Here is an 18,894-nt window from a genome sequence, read left to right on the forward strand (position 1 = left end):
AATGAGTTTTTTTTTCATATACTGGTAATCTTTTTAGTTAATCTTTTAAATATTTCATTATATTTCTCCATGCCACTGAAGAAATTACAGCCAATTCTACATTATTTAAATTAAACATTTGCATACACCAGATGAAGAGTGTACAGTGAAAATGTTGTCTCCCCAATATTCTTTTCTCTTTTTTCATTGTGGGAAGAACCTTCACTTATTACTTCTTAATAAAATTTAAGTTAAATGGTTAATAGAGATGCTTAATGGATTAAACAAGATATTACACCACAAACATAAGCTATAAATTTCAAAGGAAAGTAACAAAATTTAGAAATGGACAAAGTACTCTAACAAGAATACTTTTGGACAAATAGGCATTAATATGTATTTTTAAAACATTGATTTATAACCCTTCTGCAGATTATTCTTTATTGAAAGTTCTACTACCCACATAAAGTTTGATGTGGCCCAGGACCTAACTTAGTCTGTATTTTCAAAGAGTTCTAGGATCAGCAATTGAACAAAAAAAGTAATATTTTACGTAACAGATGCTGCAGCTGTGTTCTACAGCTGAGTACACTATTAATTTCCTCCCATTTTTCATTAAGTGTCCTTTACTTTATAATATACTATTGTGAGACCCAATCATTTTGCAAGAGGCCCAAATATTACACTTGGTTGGATTCTGTCATTAGGTGCATTCCTTACATGACATTTCTGGAAGTTGTACGGCAATTTTAAAGAGGTCTTTGTGGTTTTGAAAAGAAACATTACAGAAAAATGATTATTAAGTGAGATGTGCTGTATGTTATATGGCAGTGAGATTAGACCAATAAATAAGAAACATAGAGGACAGTTAATAATAAGATGGCAGAAACTTAGCAGCTGTCTGAATTTCCACAGATGACAAAGAAGACAAGTCCGGAGTTGACAGAAAATAACTTGTGTAGTAAAGACAAACAAGCTGAGGTGGTAGCATGACAGAGTTAAAGAGGTCAGGTGGAGAGGGATGTAAAGCACATGAATGTAGCAACAACATGAAAAGAACAGGATGGCCAAAACCACTGAAAGTGAAGGAAGACAGCATGTAGGCCAACCAGGTAACCCTAGCTAGATCAGGATAACATGCATTAATTAGGTTAATAGCATTATTTTATTAACTGGGTAATACATTAAAATATTAACATAATGTTTGCTTATGTGTTACCTACATACTAATGATGAAAGCCAATTGCATATAACACTAGTAAAAAATTGTAAAAGGGTAGAATAAACATTGACTTGTACGGTATAAACATGCATTTCTTCATTTTTACTTTTTTGTGTTTGTATCCACAGGATACGCATTTTCTACAAATAAATAACATTTTCACAATTAGTGATTAATTTTACATGGGTGAAAATTTAATATAAAGGGAAATAGCTCAACAAAGCATACCTTAATATTTATACTATACTGTAATCATTCATTTTAAATAACATTGTTGAGCAAACTCCTTACAGTTTGAAAAATACTATTTTCTGCAGTATTACTAATTGCACTGTTACAGAGTTTGCAGTGCTTTACAATGAACTAAAATGCTGCCAGAATTTACTGGAAAAATATGCTCAGAGGCAATTTACCATTTCAAGAGAACACCTGGCTCAATTAGATTTTTTTTATACCTTATGAATTCAAAATGACATTACTTCATTTTTTGCTTTTCCAGCATATTACAAAATACACAGATGTATATCAATAAATAAATAAATAAATTACTATGTAATTTATGTAAGCAATTTTTGAAAACCAGACACAAATGCAAGCAATCTGATCAGGGCAAAGTTTATACATCTTCCAAGTGTCAACTAGCTGCTTCATTATAACTGCTGAACTAAACTTAAAGTAAATATTCTTATAGTTAATAAATATTATAAAATGAAACATGTAGTGTGGTTCACACTATATCTGCCTTCTTTCTGTCATTAGTTCAACTGGAATATCATAAAAAGCTTTTGGCTCTATATCCTGATTTGTAATATTTATTGCCCTGCTCTCATACTGTAACAATCTGCACAATTTCCAATTTATTTTTGGAAAAACAGAAAATATAGGAAATTAATACATTAGCATAATTTAGTTATAACAAAAGCTAAACTTCATTATGTATCAACACTAAGAACCACAAATTACTAAGTTGATAAAGGCTTGATTTGTACCAAAACAAGAAACTGCTGCACTTCCTTAAAATGGCACACTGAAACTTTTTTTTAATTATATAGAAAGTAAGTAGTATTTAAACATTTTTATATCCATTATGTAAATGTCAAGTTGCCAACATAATGGAATTATTTCCAAAACGTGACCTTAAGTTAAAATAAATTACAATGGTTTATTTGATATAAAAATAGTAATAAAGTTTGTATGCGCATACAAAACATTTGTATATTTTAACTTAACAAAGCATATAATAGAGGCTATAGGCCAGCTGAAGAAAAAGTATGGAAAATAGCCCCATTGTCCTATCCTAAAAGAAATTTTCCAGCTCTAGGGCTTAGGAGAATATATCCATCACCGGACAGTTAATGGAACTTAACAGATACAATACAACAGCTAGATTTAATAGGGTTGTAATTCAACTTCAAATTATTGTAGTAAAATGTTTGTTTGCTGTGTGAGAGCCAGCAATACCTAATACAACTGACAATCTGGAGATCAGTAGCTACTTCTACACACACTGCATTGGATTTAATTTAAATGAAGATGGCTTAGTTAAAATAAACATTTTGAACTGTCTTAGAATATTATTTTATAAAATTCTTGATTATTTACTGAAGTATGCAGAAAAGGCTAAAAATTAAACAGAAGAAACAATATTACGCAAAGTGAAACAATTATGAGGTACTGTAGGTACAATTGAAAGCATTATTTTTGAATAAAAATATTACATACCAAAAGGATCCCTTCTGCCTTATGATCACAAACAATTACAACTGTTAGAGTATAATAAGAAAGTTGTGTATAAAAAATTCCCTTGCTTTTAAGCCACAGAAGCATAACAAACTTTGATACAAAAGAAGATTACACAACTCATTTAGCCTTGCCTTCAAAAATTACAAAAGATGTAATATTTTTAAGGTATTGCAGTGCCAATCCTCTACATACCAAAGAGTTAAAAATACTACTACATATTCCTACGTGATAAGGAAGATGCCCGCCTTTAATCCCAGGTTTCTAATATGTACAAAGAACCAATTACTGTATGCTCTACACAGCTTAGTAAATATGAAAGGGAATTTGATGAGCCTTATAGTGATGGTTAGCACTACTACCTCATAATTCTACAGTGCAGGTTTTAAATCTTGCAATAACTACTATCTCAGTGGAGTTTGCATGTTCTTACCTGTCAGCAGGGATTTCCTCTCACATTTTAAAGGATGAAGGTTTAGTTAACTAGTATCTTTAAACTGATACTTAATGATTAAGTGTGGGTGTATGTGTGTGTCTTCTGCTGTTATGCACCTAAAATCTGGAATAGCCTGCCAGTAGGAATTCGCCAGGCTGATACGGTGGAGCACTTTAAAAAACTACTGAAAACACATTACTTTAACATGGCCTTCTCATAACTTCACTGTAATTTAATCCTGACACTCTGTATATCCAATTCATTATAATAACTATTCATTCAATATTTGTACTAACCCCTACTCTCTCTTCTGTTTCCTTTTCCGGTGTCCTATTGGTGGTGGCTTGTGCCACCACCATCTACCCAAAGCACCATGATGTTCCAACAATGATGGATAGATTAAAAGCCAGAAGTCTGTATGACCATCAGCATCAAGTGACTCCGTGAAAAACCTGAACTACAAAGAGGACTATTTCATTTATGTTAGGTAGAATGCCCAAAGGGGACTGGGCGGTCTCGTGGCCTGGAACCCCTACAGATTTTATTTTTTTTCTCCAGCCTTCTGGAGTTTTTTTTTGTTTTTTCTGTCCACCCTGGCCATCGGACCTTACTCCTTTTTATGTTAAACTAAGGTTGTCTTAGTTTAATTTCTTATTTGTCTTTTATTCTTCTTTTCTTCATTATGTAAAGCACTTTGAGCTACTTTTTGTATGAAAATGTGCTATATAAATAAATGTTGTTGTTGTTGTTCAGATGGACTGGTGTATGATTTAAGGTTCATTCCTGACCTGTGCCTAATACTGCTGGGAAGACTCTGGTGCACTGTGATGCTATATTATAATACGCAAATTCAGAAAATAATTGAATAAAGTAATTTACTAAGCAAACAAGAAGGATTAACCACAACAACACTAGAAAAACATGTACTGTATATTGGAGGAGGTGGCCAACCAACCAACCAACCATTTTCCAACCCGCTGAATCCGAACACAGGGTCACGGGGGTCTGCTGGAGCCAATCCCAGCCAACTCAGAGCACAAGGCAGGAACCACTCCCGGGCAGGGTGCCAACCCACTGCAGGACACACACAAACACACCCATACACCAAGCACACACTAGGGCCAATTTAGAATCACTAATCCACCTAACCTGCATGTCTTTGGACTGTGGGAGGAAACCAGAGCACCCGGAGGAAACCCACACAGACATGCGGAGAACATGCAAACTCCACGAAGCGAACCCAGGTCTCCTAACTGCGAGGCAGCAGTGCTACCACTGCGCCACCATGGGAGGTGGCTATTTTTCTCCAAAATCATTTAAAGTCAGTCAGTATGTCACTGATACTATATACAGTTAAAGAAATAACCTGAACAATTGACAATATATTAACACTGAAAATGTGTGTACAGCATACAAACCATTAATAATAAAATCAAGGAAATCACAGAATGTGCTTAATTCTCATATAAAATTTGGCATTTATAAAAATCCATTTCCATAATATAGTTCTTTACACAATTCTGGACTTTTGGTTTTGGCTTGCTGTGGCATCAGACGTGAAATCAAGTAAAAGAAGTCAAGACAGTTTTCAAACATTGCAGTCACTACTTCTTTCGTGAGGTTGTCTCATCAAAATCAAATATGTAGAAAAGGAAGCCACTCCTATGTGAAAGGTTATTTGCCAAATATTTCTAGGTCCATATAAAAAAGTATTGCATAGAACAACAAGCACAAGTGAAGTAAATGTCAGAAAGTTCTTTGCAGATATTGTAAACAAATACAAGTAGCACTGAAAAAAAAAACAAATAGTTTAATAAATATATATAACTGAAAGCTTATGCTGTTATTGACAAAATTAAAAATTGATATATATACATACATATATATATATATATATATATATATATATATATACACATACACACAGTATATATATTTTTATACATATAATAATTTAGGGAAAGTGATACAAATAAAATATACTAAATAAATTAATGGGGGAAAAAACAATTCTAGTAATAACATAAAAATGCCAAGCTGATGTGAAATAATTCATAATGAAAAAAAAAAGTGGTAACCAATAATTTTTGTACATAATATTAAAACAAATTACAACTTGGTGGAGAACACGATAACTATTACAAACAAAATTTTATTTGAAAGACCCTGGTGAATTTTTGGCATATATAATTTACAATCTATTCATTTTACCTGTATGAAAATACAATAATTTGCAAGATTACAAATTAGTAGCCAGTAAAAATAAAACTAAGAGAAAATAGATCCTGAAAATAAATTAGTTACTATAAACCACTCTGCTAACGTGAAGGCCTAACTGATGCAGTGCACAGTCTCTGGGATTGTGGACTGTACCAAAAACAAATGCAGAAATATATCTGAAGTGGTCGATTCATATATTAATTTTGAAATAAAGCTAACAATGATGTATAGATGTAATTTTTTCAAGGTTTTGCCTATACATATTATTGCTGAAAGCTAAAATGGTTACAACATAATTTTCCAATAATAATAAAATCCGCTGTAAGAGCATATGGGAAACAAGTGACAGGTTTCAATCTAGTGGATTGAATCTACTTTTTCTTGCTTTCCTTATGAGGTTTTAGTTATATTCTGTAGGCCAAGCACAAGTGGGTCAACTTAACAAGATGTAGTGTTTCAGATTTTGTTACCCACATAACCTGGGTAGATTCATATACTAAAATGAATACAGCAGACTTCTGAAATCATATTCAAAAGTATTGCATGAAAGCCTCACATTTTAGATTATGTCAGAATAAAATGAGAATGTATTTCTATATTTAACTGATCTTTTCAACAGATTATATTATGACCCATCACTATAGAAAAAAGCCATGAAAGAATTCAATGGCAATAATTTGACAGCAGAGCTACTTAAAACAAAAAAAAATGACATGACAAGTAGTTAACAGCCAAAGTAATCATAAATCCATCCATCCATTATCCAACCTGCTATATCCTAACTACAGGGCCACGGGGGTTTGCTGGAGCCAAACCCAGCCAACACAGGGTGCAAGGCAGGAAACAAACCCCGGGCAGGGCGCCAGCCCACCACAGAATCATAAATCCCAAACTAGAAAATACTCTAAGACAGACATAGAGATAGATGGATAGAAATACCTCATTTACCCCTAGGGGAAATTTAGCTGTATGCTTACGACTTGGGAAAACAAGGAAATGTGAATAAAATACTCTCTTGTAGAGTTTTGTTTTTTTTTTTTTTTTAACCATTAATTCAGTCTTTACTCACCTGACACACACAACTGAAAAATGCCAAAAGAAAGGAGATAACATTCCATAATGCTTCAGTGTCATCCTTAAAAACAGCAGATAAAAATGTAAGTAAATGAAATATTGTTACATCCTTTTACCTTACAACAGTTGCCACAAGATCAGATAATGGAACAATAAATACAAATATTGTTGCTAATAATTCAGGTTAATAGATGAAAAATGTTGTGATAACACAGAGGTGGAATTGGTAGCACTACTGCCTCACAGATCCAGCACTCTGCAGGTGAATTATCTATCCAGCCATTGCCCATATGGAGTGGAGTTTGCATATTCTCCCTATGCCAGTGTGAGTTTTTTTTCCCTGGTCCCGTATAAGTGATTGTGTATACTGTATGAGTGGGGCCTGCAACAGAATGGCATCTGGTCCTGGGAAGTTTTCTACCAAGCACTCAGTGTAGCTGGAATAGGAACCAATATCCACTCCACACCCCAGAACTGGATTTAGCAGTTTTGCAATGTTATGTTATGAACAACAAAAATATATATCTGACACATTCCATCAATATGACAATATCAAACATTTTATAATTGTTTAACAAAGTAAAATATGGAGCCATGTGGTTTTATCTACCGTATTTCTGAAAAAGTAGACTGCTTTTTAACAACTTTGCATTTTAATGTGCTGAAAATACCTCAATGTAAATATGAAAACACTTATAGAAAAAATACAAACTAAGAAAACAGAACAGTCTACTTCATCAGTAGCATAAGAAAAAAATTACACAAAGCAACTTACCTGAAAATAATTTCCAATAAAATCAACTTCAGTATGCACACTGTTGAAAACAATGTACGTAATCCCCAGACTTTGCCTATGAACCTTAATTTTTATTCCTTACTGTATGCCATACGCTATACATAGCAACAATCAAGATCCAATTTCCAAAAAACAATAAAAACAAATCAACAAACCATGCAGTGAATCTCAAAAAAATACTTACCTGAAATGTATTTTCAATAAGATGAACTGCCCGAATGATGTTTAAAGCTGCACACATGATATTGAGAACAAGGGATAGTATCCCTAGAGCTGTCACAGGCCCCAATTTTTGATTCTGTGCTGAGCAAGATCAAGCATTAGGAGAAAATATTTACTAAAAACTCATTCAATTAAATAATATTATAAGCTTTGCAAACAAGAGTCCAAGTAATCAATGCATGTTAAAAGTACAGTTACTCTTTGATAATACTAATTTATTAATCCCCTTTTAATTCTAAGTATATTTTAAAAATAATGGAAATCTGTTGCTAATGAACAAAAGCCCTTATAATCCTAGCAAGATAAAATAAAGGCATCTCTACTATATGTATGTGTTAGTATGTACAGAAGCAAATTTATGGAGTTCATCTCCACTATTCCCTATGTTGTGCACAAAAAGGAAGAGACTCTCCATCTATTTAGATTTGAGGATCATACAATAAAATGTTGTCTTCCCTAGGGAACAATTAAATGTGTCTTGTATTTATAAACCAAACATATGTTTGGAAGATTCACTAATGTTCCAAGTGTTTTCTGTTTAAATATTATGGCTTTCACTGTAGTTCAGTGGAGCAACAGAGACTTTTTTGTTTCATTTTTGAACTGGCAATTTAAATCAGGTGGTAAGTGTCAAACTACGTAAGGCTTCTATTGAGTGGGTTTGGCTGTAATTAAGCCTGGCTGTATTCAGTCAACTGGTTCTAATTATCTCTTTAATTGGACAGATTTAATTAGGGGAAATTACTAGTTAAATTACTATCAAAGCAGTTTCAGTAATAAAATTTTTGGGCATGTGGATGGGTAGTAATCTTTATTCAGGACTGATAAGTATTAAAAATGGGCAGACTAATTGTAGATTGGAATTGATATGGGTATATATGTGCTTTTCTTATGGGTTTCTGCACATAAAGGCCTTGAAGAGAATGAAAGGGTTGATGGTATGGCTAAAGAGGCTGCAAAGAGGTCTGAGGTGGACATAAAAATCTCAATTAGTAAAACTGAAGCTAAAGTACTGATAAAACCAAAAGTTATTGGTTTGTGGAAAAACTTATGGAACAATGGGAGTAAGGGGAGGCATTTGTACAATATATATAAAAATGTTAGACTTGTAGGAAAAGGTGGAACAACAAGAAGGGAAGAAATAATTCTGACAAGTTTAAGAATTGGACATACCATGTTAAATTATTCTCTATATCGAATAGGAAAATATACATCTGAATTTTGTCGGTACTGTGATCAGCAAGAAACAGTGGAGCATGTAATATTTCAAAGAGGAAAGGATACAACTTCAGGCAGCACTTGAAGAAATTGGAGATTAGTAATTTTACTTTAAAAGATTTAATTAGCTATGAAAATAACCGTAGCCCATGTCATAGAGTAGTTTATCAGTATTTAAAATCTATAGGGCTTTATGGGTTGATTTAGTCTGAGTTCTAAACTGAGGGATTTTTTTCCTGCATATACTGCATCACACTCTAGATAGATAGATAGATAGATAGATACTTTATTAATCCCAATGGGAAATTCACACTAGTCCAGTTGGTGGCAGTAATGCACTATCAGTGGGTCTGCCAACTGCCATAAAAAACCAAAAGAATAATAAGAAGTTAAATTACTAGAACCCTGTGATGTTGGATAACTCTGGTCATTAGATACATTATATTAAAATGTTTTATATGTTCACTTTATCTAAAATTGGTTTTGGTTGAAGACATCAAAACACTGAAAAGCAAAAATTAACTAATGTGATGGAGGTTCTTCCTTATACACTATTAGTGTAATAACCTGTAGATGTTCAAAAGCAAGGAAAAACAATGCCTATAATTTCAATGTCCATCACATCAAACAGATATAAAAGTCAATATTTAGAACTGTAAACAAATGAGACATATATACAGTAAAGATCAACTGAAGTCCAAAAAGAAATACACAAACTACTGCAGATACTCACATGTTTCTAAAGGGTGTAGGATATGCCCATTTATAGTTCCATTACTAAAAACCAAATCCTCTGGCGTCAGAACTTTTGCAGGTTTTCTCCTTAGGTCTTCTTCAACATCAGCCAGACTTGCTTGTAGGGATGGCTTCCTATGGTGACTATAGTGATGCTTGATCTTTTGAATAACACTGTCTATTATTAACAGAACACAAAAAAGGTTAAGCATTAAACACTAAACATAATGTGCGTACACTGACGTGTTATTAAAAAGGTATCACTTTTCAATGTAGTCATGAATGAAATACCATTCATCCTGACAACATTGGATTTTTATTTTAAAAGCTTATGGGTAGTGGCACAGTTGAGTACGTGGGTGGAGAAATGTAACATCTTTTCATTTATTTTCACATAACAATGCAGTGCATTGCCACACCCACCACACGACAAACCTCCTCAGGATCCCAAATTAGGACCTGAGCAGCAGCCGACACCTCAACATCACACTAGTTGGAATGGAGCTGTGATAAGTAATGCATTGGTTTGTTTGACTACATAACTTTAAGCACAAGGCATCACCAATTAAAAAACAAACGATAAAACGAATAAAAATATTAGGAAGGAAACAAAAACAGTGCTAAAGTAAGTGATACATTTTTTATCAAGAGAACATTGAATTGATTTTTAAAATAAAGCCAAGACGTTACTAGTGTTGACAATGGCTATTACTTCTTGAAATTACTGATTTTTAATTTATTATTCACGTGTCTGTCTGGTCACATTTTCAGCAGCAATTTCTTTCGTTGACCTGTTGATCAACTATCTTACCGTATCCTCAATCAGTCAAGTTTAAATGGTAATTTGTTTTATGGAAACCTTTGTAATTATATGTGCACCCCTGAAACCTGTTATTCTTGAGTTGCAAGGTAGAGGCATTCGTAAAGTTCAGTTCTGGTTTAAAAATTGCCACAATGAAAACAGTTTTGTCAAGAAACATGCCAGCCTATTGCTTTTTGCAGAATAAAGGATATTTCATGTCACATATTTCCTAGAAACTGAAGATTTCATGCAAACATGTCTACAACTGTCTTGAGAGAGGATGGCAAACTGAATCTAACCATAAAAGAAAACGAAGAGGAAGCTCTATATACATAACTATATAAGAGGATAAGTACATCAGAGTCTGTAGTTTGAGAAACAAACACCTTATGATTTACTAGTCATCTTCTGTCCAATGTCTGTGTTCTTTTCCCCATTTTAATCTTTTCTTTTTATTTGCCAGTTTCAGATATGTTTTTTTTTTCTTCAAAACACTGTCTCTTAAGACAGTATCCCCTGAGGTGTCTTTTCAGGCTGTACTTAACCTCCTAACCTTGATCGTCCAAATAACGAAAATATAAGACACTCTTTTCTGGAAATGTTCCATAACCTCTTATGAGGAAGTGTGGATTCTTACTATGACCATGTTACCCTTAAACTGTTCAAATACATGTGAGAAGGAGAACAAGATTACATTATCATATGCAACTTTTAATACCCTGAAACTGAACACTAACACTCTTCAATCCTTTTCTGTCTCTTGATAGCTTATGCATGACAATCAAGAAGAGAAGAGGAAATAAAAGGCATTGTTACATGTGCCCTACTTGCATTTTGAACTACAGTAATCCCTCGCTATATCGCGCTTCACCTTTCGCGGCTTCACTCCATCGCGGATTTTATATGTAAGCATATTTAAATATATATTGCGGATTTTTCGCTGCTTCGCGGGTTTCTGCGGACAATGGGTCTTTTAATTTCTAGTACATGCTTCCTCAGTTGGTTTGCCCAGTTGATTTCATACAAGGGACGCTATTGGCAGATGGCCGAGAAGCTACCCAACTTACTTTCTCTCTCTCTCTCTTGCGCTGACGTAGGGGGTGTGAGCAGGGGGGCTGTTCGCACACCTAGACGATACGGACGCTCGTCTAAAAATGCTGAAAGATTATCTTCACGTTGCTATCTTTTGTGCAGCTGCAGCTGCTTCCTGAAACGACATGCTGAACGGTGCTTCGCATACTTAAAAGCACGAAGGGCACTATTGATTTTTTTATCTGTCTCTCTCTCTCTCTGCTCCTGACGGAGGGGGTGTGAGCTGCCGCCTTCAACAGCTTTGTGCCATGGTGCTTCGCATACTTAAAAGCCAAACAGCACTATTGATTTGTTTGCTCCTTTGAAGAAGAAGATATGTTTGCATTCTTTTAATTGTGAGACTGAACTGTCATCTCTGTCTTGTCATGGAGCACAGTTTAAACTTTTGAAAAAGAGACAAATGTTTGTTTGCAGTGTTTGAATAACGTTCCTGTCTCTCTACAACCTCCTGTGTTTCTACGCAAATCTGTGACCCAAGCATGACAATATAAAAATAACCATATAAACATATGGTTTCTACTTCGTGGATTTTCTTATTTCGCGGGTGGCTCTGGAACGCAACCCCCGCGATGGAGGAGGGTTTACTGTAATGTGATTTTATGCCAAGCACCAGAATCCCATTTATGTTCAATATTTGCAAAATGATGTATTGGCAGGACCAGCCAACAGCTATGGACTTGAATATATTCACATAAGGTCAAACAATGCTCCACAGTAACATTACTCTGGCAGTAAGACCTCTGCAGTGGCAGAAAGTATTAAAATTGTTTCATCAAAAATTAGAAGGTTTAATTAAGACAGATTTATCTCAGACATTTTCCATTTGTGTACTTACTGCCTGCTTGTATGTTGTATAATACTTTAAGTTGACATGCACCTCTTCTGCAAGACACCATGTAACACATAACAATAAATCATAAATCTGGTCATCTTTTCAAGGAATGGGTATTTTTTTCAATGTTTGTATTTGCTTTTCACAATGGGAAACCTGATTATAAAGAAATCTATGCTAATACTTAAAATGCTTTGCTTACTAAATCAGTTTAATATGTAGTACCTGGACTTTCACCTTAAATGGAAGGACAATTTTAACCCAAAAAGATCAATGCTAGTAATATGCTTAGTACTCAGGTTCTTAGCTTAAATCATACAGACTTTAAAACAGGTCACATTTCCCACTTAATCATTTCTCAAAACAATGAAATGTATACTTTCCCTATTAATGTTACTGGCTGATTCATCTAAAATGTTAATTTATAGCTAAAATGTTTAACTGCTTAAAACTGCATTACAAACATTTTGTAAAGAAGCCCAATGGTCAAAAAGATTTATTTGGGGCCATAGCCTATTCAACAAAAGTTCTCACATTCGGAAGAGTAGCTTTCATCAGCATGCACATTACCTGTATGCCAAACTGCTATAGTTTTATTTATTTTAGCTTTTAAAAAATACTCGACTATTCAGATCTTGGATGTGAAACATATACTAACCAAATTCTAGGAATGGATATGGCCTTGAAGCCAACCCAATTTCAATGTTGTTATAAGAAGAAAAAAATTCCCATTTGATGTCTTCCAGGAAACAAAAAGCCATTGCAGTAGGGATGCTGCTGGAACAAATGACCATAAAGGCAACACCTTCCAAAGAGGCAAAGCTGTAAAAGAGAAATACACCTAGCTTCAGCTTTAATTTAACATACAGTGACTCAAAACAAACAATAGTTGCATTGTTAAGGAATTTAAACTATAATTTAATATTTACATAACTGCTATAAAATGCTTAGAGGCCACAGTGGCTAGAAGTGAAAATACTATTAAAATAGCTAATTTATTCATTCATTAATTTTCCAGACCTAGTTATTCCAATAAAGGACCAGAGCCTTTCCCAATACCTTCTTGTAGAAATAAAGCCTAGATGGAACACCAGTGAATCACAGTGTCAATCATTCACTTACAAGTGCCTAACAGCCTACTTTAAAGTTATTGATTAGTCTAAAACTCATATCTTTATCATGTAAAAGTAAACCAGAATGATCAGACAAAACCCACACAGACATAGTACTAAGGAAAGACGAAACCAGCACCATTCTACCATCAGAGTGAATCAGTTCAAATCTAGCTTATTACTGAGTGAACCAATGTCATTAATAACTCAGCCTGCTCTAGTAAAAAAAGTATGCAGGTGAAAAGTAACGCATGTGATCAGATTTTTGTTAAGAGATTATACAATATTTAGTTTTGTGTTAGAGTGGACACTGACAAAATCTACATTTAAGAAACTGTTTTGACTTCAGGTGTATGAGAATTTTTAATTTTGAAAGCAAGCTGAAAATATTGGAAATACGTCATACTTATTGTAAGAAGTATAGGATGAAAATTAAAAAATACATTAAATGTTTTTTTTTCCTTCTATGAAAGTTCTTGAAAGGCTGCACTCAGAAAGTGAGCAGTAAGAAAAAGAAATGAAATGGGCCCCTGATGCTTTTGGCTGGCGCTTGCTTTCTTTGCATTGATCTATTTTTTAAATTGTGTTTTCATTGATTAATACTTCTGATGCTACTTCAAGCTGTGGCACTGCCTGCCATTAACTACACATCGTGTGATCTAAATATTTAGGAGTGTACAACACAGAATTAAAGTAATAAGTATGAAGAAGTGATTATCTTGTTTAAGGCAAGTATTAATGTTGCGGAGTTAGAGTAAGGCTACATTGAGAAAAACTGGAAACACTAGTAGTTTCAGCCAGAGGTAAATTAAAAATTAGACAGGCATTTACAACTAGTTATAGACTCATTTGAAACACGACAAAATATTGAAAAATATATCTCAATTCTTATTTAACGTTACCTTCAGTCTAATGTATTTTGCAGCAATTTTAAAGATGTGGTGACTTTTTGGTGACCCAATCTATTGTTGCTGTTTTTCTGAGAGTTAATTGTAGGGAAGTCATTTCACACAAGTACTGTATTTGCTTTAAATATGCAAAATATCCTGTCAGACAGACTGTGAGGCACTTGTTTCTTTTTCCTGTAACTGCAAAAACAAGTCTGTCCACTTGGTAGAACTGATATCCTGTTTCAGTGAAAGGCAGCTATGAAATTCTAAAAGGTCTGCACAGACGTGTTTCAGGTAGGCGGCTACAAATGGAGTCACTATCTTCTTGGTGAAAAAACACTAATTGTCCTGTAAAGTTTTTAAAGACAGAATCATTTTGATTTATCTCTGGTTCCTATGCTGTAACAAAAGTGTGTTGGACTGATGCATGAAATCTTTCAAAAATTCAAAACACAGCTGTTTGAGTGTACTTTCTTCTTTGCCTTTCATATCTATGCAATTAATAAATTCCCTCAAAAAGATCTGTGAATTGCTCTAGGACCAGCTGTCCAAAATATATATATTTTATCCTCCTTAATAAAAAGATAAGTATCTGTCTGTGTGTCAGTCTTGTTGCTATGTCTCTGCCATTCCAAAAAATGGAGCAGCACAAATGTTAACACTGCTTTTACAAATCCCATACCAAATGGCATATAACAGAGATGATGTATTGTGTTCTGCACCGCAATTGTTAACTCTGAAGTCTACATTGATTACTTAGATTTCAACCCATCTTAGACGGGTAACACAGTTAGTTCAAATCATGAACTCCAGCATCAGAGAAAATTGTCACTGTCGGGACAACAATCCTATTTTTTCAACACAATGTTGAAAAAATATACATTAAGAAAATTAGAAGTAACCAGGCAAACTAACTACATGCACCATATTTAATTTGTGAGAGAAAACCAAAGCAACCTGAGGAAGACTCAGAAAAACAAAGGTTATTCATGCAAACTCCACACAGAGAACACCTAGAGCTAGGAAATTAATGTTTTTAATGAGTCATGGGAAGGAGCTGGGTAAAAACACTGACATAAAGTCGTGCATTCAAACCTTGCAACATCAAATGTGATGTAATTAATTATGTGTGTGTAAACATTTACATGCTGCCAGTTGAGTATTAAATTGTTCCTGCTGAATTAGGAGCTAGTCATATACTGTAATCAAACATTAGGCAGCCAGTTTTAACACTGTGATTTCTCACAGTATTTGTCACATAATTACCATTGAAAATATTGAAATATTGGAAATATTAAAATTTTTTACTACATACTGGTTTAGCATTTCTCCAATCATTATTATTTTGCTAATTACAGCGCAAGGCAGCAACTTCATTTAATAGATTTTTTTTTTGTTAAACTGAAATGGTTTTAACTATTTAATAATTAGATAAGGATGACTGTGCTGTGCTGTCTCCTGGAAGCTGGGCCTGCATCCTGAAATAGCCATTATCCTTGTAGTTTGAGCATTCCCACCATGCCTGACTGAGATTTTCTCTGGGTACTCCAGCTTTCCACTCACATCCTTAGACTTAATTAATGGCTCTAAATTGTCCTTGTGTGAGTGAGCATGGGTGTGTACACCAGACAGGAACCTTTCAGTGGCTGACTCATGAACTGTACCCAAAGCTGCCAAGATAGGCTCTAGCCACCCATTTTTCCTTATTTGGAGTAAGAGGCTCAAAAATGGGCAGTTGGACAATTAAAAGAGAATAAAAAATGTCCTGCTGGTATGTTGTTTTAAAGTGCTTTACAATCTGGTATAAAACAAAGACATTTTATTTAAACTACACAAATTTCTGCAGATTGTGTTGCAAGTTACGTTTAAGTTACATTTATCTATCCATTGTCTAAACCTGCTTTTTCACACTATACTGAAAATTATTTTGGCTTTTTAAACCTTACAACAGAAACAACTTAACAAGAGTTACTTACTATATATTAAGAGTGGTTCCTTTGACAATTCCTCTTTCTGGACATAAGGTTAGTGATTTTGATAATGACTTCAGCTGCTGTTTGCGCACCTGCAACTCCGCACTATGTTCAAAATCTGTTGAGGCAGAAAGTGGCAGTCCGTCCCTCGCCCGGAAAATGCATGCAAATAGGATCAATGACATGGTCTTTGAAGAAATTCATGTGGCCACAATCTACAATGAAAAATATCACATTTTGTGTTTCTTACATATGGAAAATATTGACAATGGAAAATTACAAGAATTTCCTTTTACTGTCCTTATTTTTTCTGTCTGTTGAGTATCTCTCTAAACAAATAGCATATTTTGTAGGTGCCTCATCAACAATTGTCATACGGATAATTAAAAAAAAAAAAAGAGTACATAAATCTTTTAAACATAGTTTAAGATGGTAAAATTAACCATTTTAATCAAGACACAGCAGTGAACATTTTGTATAACACCACATCTCAGTTTAAATTATGCAATGTTTGTTCAAAATGTTTTTAATACTGTTCTTTTACTGTATTGCTAGACATTTATTAAAGAATAATTTTAACACACTCATATGAAATGTATTTGTTTCAGGTTCAACAGCTTTGCACCAGTGAGAAACAAAATAAAGTATCCCTTTCTGAAGTAATGCCAGAGCATCTGCTCTTGCTGGTCACTTTCATTACAGTGGAAGGAACACGTATTTGATATTCAATACATGTATAATAAATAAAATTTGCATTCCTCGAACAGGCCAAAGACATATGGCGATCGGGCGATGCTAAATTAGCCTTAGTGTCTGTTTATGTGCAAGTGGGTTCACCCTGTGATGGACTGGCAACCTATTATTGAAATAGGCTCCCGCTCCACTGCGACCCTGTGCAGTTTAAGCGGGTTTGAAGATGGATGAATTTTATAAACTGACTTGCATAAAGACCGCTGCAACTAAGGCAACTCACTGAATGTGCAAAACATAAGGTCTCGATCACTGCTTGATGTTGATGTCCCTAAATCTGTCACTGCTCCCTTTGTACGTGTACATCATTAAACATGGGTAACAAGCTGAATAATGGAAACAGATTTTTAACCTTTGATAGGGCATTCATATAACACAATTTAACGGGGTGTTTTAGTTCTTTTAATTGAGAAAGGCCGGGATGTTTGTTTTATACAAGGTTAATGACAAATTTCACTAAACATGCATTCCCTTGTGCTTTAACATTAACTGCTGACTTTTAAAAACGTGTGGTTAAAACACAAATCTATGCTCAAAAGGGCGTCTTCCTGACATGTACTCATTATAATGCTGAGGTTAAATATAGCATGATTTTATTAAGGCTGGTGTGTCTTACATTTACCTGGATAGTCAGGTGATTAACACTGACTGCTTGTATTAACAGTAACACAACATATCATCTGCCTGCAAAGTTTAAATAATGCTGTTCAAAGAGAAATTAAAATCTTGAGAACGGTAACACCTGTCCTAACTTTCCCATTTTCAGCCTTGTCACTTTCTTACCTTATTATCCTTGTATGCATAATTTTGGCACTGCGCTTAAAATATGTATGAAAGTCGTACGTATGAGTTATCGATGCAATTTTCTTTTTATACGTGGCGCACTCTGCAAAAGATCTTAAAATCCTAATCGCTCTCGACTGACAGTCCGAGTCTTCTCCTCCTGTGTTGACAACCGAGCCGCAGAGCATTCTGGGAACTCAGCAGGTCCCGCCCATCGGCGTCTCTACGTTCACCTCTTAAAGTAACAGCAGCATTTTGCAAAATAAGTCTTTCTTAGAAAACTGAACGAGTTGACTTTAAAACGTACTTTCTCGCACGTTCTGGTCATTTCACTGCGTGGTGGCAAACTTTAAACCTCAGCTTCCACGGTGGAGGTTAACTCGTCACAAACGTGTAAGGTGCCGAACCAAAGTACTTAACGCATGCCTTGCTAAGAGAAATGTCTCCCAATAATGAAAATAAATGTACTGTACTTTCTGTCAAACTAAACACAATATGAAGGAGGGCGGTAATGTAGTAGTACAGGTGTTTTCAAACTTGGCCCTGAGGATCCCCAGCGGCTGCAGGTTTTTGTTCCAATCAGCTTCTGTTTTTAATTGGACTCCTGGGCTAATTAAGTGAAATGTTATTTCCCAGATTCTGTATTTTGAGGTCAATATAGGAATTAAAAAACTAAGTTTGGTTCAAATATAATATGGGAATAATGCATTTTTTTTCTTTGTAACAATATTTTCATCATGATTTTCATTCTACTTTTCCAGGTTTTCTAATTGTTTAATTAATCCATTATTTACTAATCAATGGGTCTAATGCTAAAGAACTTACAGCCTTTCATGATTCCGTGTTGTTTACCTGGGTGTCTGCTCTGCTAGTTTTTAATTGTCATTATTAAGATACAGAGAAAGGGCAAAATATAACTGAAATCAACAAAAGAGAGTTAGGCATATGAATTTATAGCAAAAATAGCACTTGTAAATGTCATATAGATGTAAAAATCATGCTACTGTGCTTTTCTGAA

The 18,894-nt window shown here is 34.4% G+C and overlaps 1 protein-coding gene across 1 annotated transcript; it reads right to left on the reverse strand.

Moving 5' to 3' along the window:
• Positions 1 to 4,002: 4,002 nt before the first annotated feature.
• Positions 4,003 to 18,080, reverse strand: sec22c (SEC22 homolog C, vesicle trafficking protein). The gene is made up of 7 exons (XM_028804191.2): positions 17,877 to 18,080; positions 16,347 to 16,558; positions 13,027 to 13,190; positions 9,641 to 9,820; positions 7,652 to 7,770; positions 6,667 to 6,732; positions 4,003 to 5,166 (listed from the first exon to the last, which is right to left on the reverse strand). The coding sequence occupies exons 2-7, from the start codon at positions 16,526 to 16,528 to the stop codon at positions 4,966 to 4,968; spliced, it is 912 nt and encodes a 303-aa protein (XP_028660024.1). The 5' UTR covers positions 16,529 to 16,558; positions 17,877 to 18,080; the 3' UTR covers positions 4,003 to 4,965.
• Between the last annotated feature and the right edge of the window lie 814 nt (positions 18,081 to 18,894).

This window comes from Erpetoichthys calabaricus, chromosome 6 (genome assembly GCF_900747795.2).
Source record: "Erpetoichthys calabaricus chromosome 6, fErpCal1.3, whole genome shotgun sequence".
NCBI lineage: Eukaryota > Metazoa > Chordata > Cladistia > Polypteriformes > Polypteridae > Erpetoichthys > Erpetoichthys calabaricus.

Coding starts and splice junctions, on each gene's coding strand:
- sec22c (XM_028804191.2), bottom strand. CDS start 16,528: ATGTCATTGATCCTATTTGCATGCATTTTCCGGGCGAGGGACGGACTG. Junction 9,821..13,026: donor ATATCCATTCCTAGAATTTG/GTTAGTATATGT, acceptor TGTTAATAATAG/ACAGTGTTATTCAAAAGATC. Junction 5,167..6,666: donor TTTTCAGTTGTGTGTGTCAG/GTGAGTAAAGAC, acceptor TTTTTTTTTCAG/TGCTACTTGTATTTGTTTAC.